The sequence below is a fragment of the Chrysemys picta genome, unplaced genomic scaffold (assembly GCF_011386835.1).
Source record: "Chrysemys picta bellii isolate R12L10 unplaced genomic scaffold, ASM1138683v2 scaf5, whole genome shotgun sequence".
Classification (NCBI taxonomy): domain Eukaryota; kingdom Metazoa; phylum Chordata; order Testudines; family Emydidae; genus Chrysemys; species Chrysemys picta.
Window position 1 is genome coordinate 333,315 of NW_027052712.1, and position 3,062 is coordinate 336,376.

The 3,062-nt window shown below is 43.5% G+C and overlaps 1 protein-coding gene across 1 annotated transcript in view; it reads left to right on the plus strand.

The window, feature by feature from the left end:
- The window catches only part of LOC135977636 (radial spoke head protein 3 homolog B-like), a 20,984-nt gene extending 18,144 nt beyond the window's left edge, over positions 1-2,840 (plus strand). Inside the window, exon 9 of the mRNA XM_065578845.1 lies at positions 2,595-2,840. Coding sequence (XP_065434917.1) covers positions 2,595-2,840 — 246 coding nt within the window. The remainder of the gene's footprint in view (positions 1-2,594) is intronic.
- Positions 2,841-3,062: the final 222 nt, after the last annotated feature.

Here is a 3,062-nt window from a genome sequence, read left to right on the forward strand (position 1 = left end):
AAAGTCTTTTTTTTCCTGGTATTTCCTTCAAAGCATTAGACAATATTGCTGAACTGAAAGCAAATGAAAAGTGAGGGTTACAAATGGGATTAAGGTAACAGATATTTTCATCTTCACGTACCCTCTTGAGTACTTGGCAACTTCATAGTATATGTAAAAATCTAGTGAAAAAGCTTTAGTATTCACCAAATAACCTTGTTTCTCAAACATCACAAGCAACAGAACAGGAAAAAATCAGTAGTTTGTTTTAAACTCCTGCTGAAGCAGCGTTTCAAACGGTTGCATCTGGCACTAAGGCAGTAAGAGTGGAATTGAACTCTCAGAATTTCTGAGGCAATGCTTTTCAAGAGCAAGTAGTTCTCAGAAATCCATTGCCCTTTGCTCTTACCATCAGCTCCCCTTTTTGAGCTCTTATTGTAGTTTATCTTTAAAAGGTCTGTGCCATCTATAAATGGTGTTTCCATTTTCAAAGCTTTTAGTTTATTACTGTATCAAATTTGAAGGACATTACTGGATTCTCAGTTTATTGGTTTCCTTGCAGGTGCTTGGAGGCCTACAGTTATTACAGCTGTTGTAAGTGGTTTGGGGTACAGCTTAGGAAATTACATTCTGCCTGCCTAAAATTCCTAAAATTGGAAATAAGAAGACTTTCTTTTTCACTTCCCACCTCAAACTGTTTGGCAGTATGCCCAGGTGCTGTTCAATAATTAATTTTTCCCTCTACAAAGGTCTATGTTTCAATGTTGAGTAAAGTTATTCCTGTCTATAATACTAAAAACAAATTACATTCATATAATGCAAAAATTACAAATTCTTTCTCCCCACGACAGCCCTGATCCTGCAAGAAGCTCCATGTAGGCAGACCCATGGAAAGCCCTTTGTAGTCATGTATGCACATAATGAAGTCAGGGAACTCCACGAGGACATGGGATTTGCCTGAGCAAAGCTCCTTGCAAGCTCTGGGCCTTGGATTACAATAGGACTGCACAGAGCATAGGGACACAGTGTTAAATTCTTCATTCCTCCTTCATCCATTCTGAATTAGTACTAGATAAACTTCTCCTTCCTGAGGATGTCTGATTGGAATGAGGAACTGAGAGCTCCCATAGTAAAGCACTTTAGTTAGGGCACAGTCAACAATTTGACAGACACTTTTGGGGTGAGGGACTTCAGCCAGCTCATGACAGAACCATAGAAATGAAGGGCTGTAAAGGACCTTGAAACCTCATCTAGTCCATCTCCTTTCCCCCCACTCCACCCCACCCAAGGTAATACCTAGTATGTCTAGACCAGCCCTGACTGGTGTTTATCTAATATGTTCTTAAAAAGCACCAGCAATGGGAATTCCAAAGCTTCCCTTAGAGTTGTCAAAAGTACTGACAGGCTGCTGTGGAAACAGCATGCTCAGATCCTAGTGGGGAAGGGTCCAGACTTCAGAAGTAGCACTTTTTATCACCCAAAGTTGACTGCTGACTGGCATTGACAACCTTCAGAGCAATTTCTAAACTACTGGGGAAAAAATAGCCATAAGGATGGAGGCTGCAATGGTGGACCTTGAGGGTAGAAGAGGTGTAAGTTGGAAAAAGAATAAGGGATTCAGATATGGACACAAAGGGCAACAGAAGAGGACAGACAACACTGGTGACTATAAAAATTGTGTTCCCTTGATAAATCAGGTCCAGCGATACACACAAGAGAGTCTAAAGAGTAAGTTAGTTCAGGGACCATAAACTCAAAGTCATGCCTCCTTTATAATGTGCATTGAGATGCCCAAGAACAAGTTCTCAAGGGAAAAGGAATTAGCACAGGCTAAATAACCTTTATTGATCAACTCAGCTTCAGTGAGCTCAACTATGGCAGTGTCAGTAATTGAAGACAACTCCTGATCTTCTCATCTTTGATACACTTGCAATGGAGAACATTCAGGATCAGAACTTGGTTCTGTTGAAATCCTTAGCAACAACGACCATTGACTTTAAACAGAAACTTCAGTAGGCCCTGAGTGCAAAATGTGAGACTTTTTGCCAATTTGAAGAACATAATAAAAAAACATATACCCCGTTGTGAAGAAGCAATTCTACTCTAGGTCAACTTTTCTTTATTGCTTTGGTTTGTATCGCCCACCATCCCCCCACGGGCACTCACCCTTGTACAGAAAACAGGATGCTTGCTATGCAGGGCACCCGAACATGTTTCTACATGGGGAAGATGACCAGCACTAGGACCCACGACGTGGTGTCCAGCTGCAGAGGCACAGTAGGCAGGAGAAGCAGCTCCATACTCCCTCCATTCTGGCCCAGGCCTCTGTTTGTGGGGCAGTGCCCTCCCCGCGCCCCAAACTACGCCCATGGACTCCAGCCAACGCTGCTAGGCTCAACCCTGGGAGGGTGACTGATGCTGCTGGGCCTGATCTTGCACTGCCCCATTTCTGTGCCCCTGCCAGCTCTGCACCCTGGGCAGCTGCCCCTCTTGTCCCACCCTAGTTACAGCTCTGTTCAATGTGGCCAAGGCTAGACCCAGCTGCAGTGAGTTGAGCTCGAAAAGGAATTTCTTGACTGCCTTTTGAGTCCCCCAAAAGCTTTGTTTTTTAAAAGAAACTGCCTGTCCCTGACAAAGAACATGTAAGGATGGATCATTGCCAGAATATTGACATTAAGCATAAAGTTACTAAATACAAATTAGCAACTGTAGTATCACAGCAGCAGGATAATTTTCATTATGCTTCTAACTCCATGATCCGTTTTCCCAAGTGTGGGACTCTTTGCTTGTATATGAGTCCATTTACCTCTTTTGGTTACAAAGAAAGGCATGCAGCTGAGCTGGATGGAGGTCAAGATTGACTTTGCTGGGAAGGCTGGAGGACACAGACCAATTTGACATGGAGGGAGCCTGAGAGGACAGAGTATCAGTTTGTTGGAGGGTGAAGGGCTGATTGTGAGTATGCTTGCGGGAAAGGGAAGGGGAAAATCTGGGATCAGTTTGGTTCATGTGGAGGAAGGCTAGTTATGAATTTGCTGGTGGGAGACAGGATCATGGGGGTGTGGAGGAAAGAGAGATGTAGA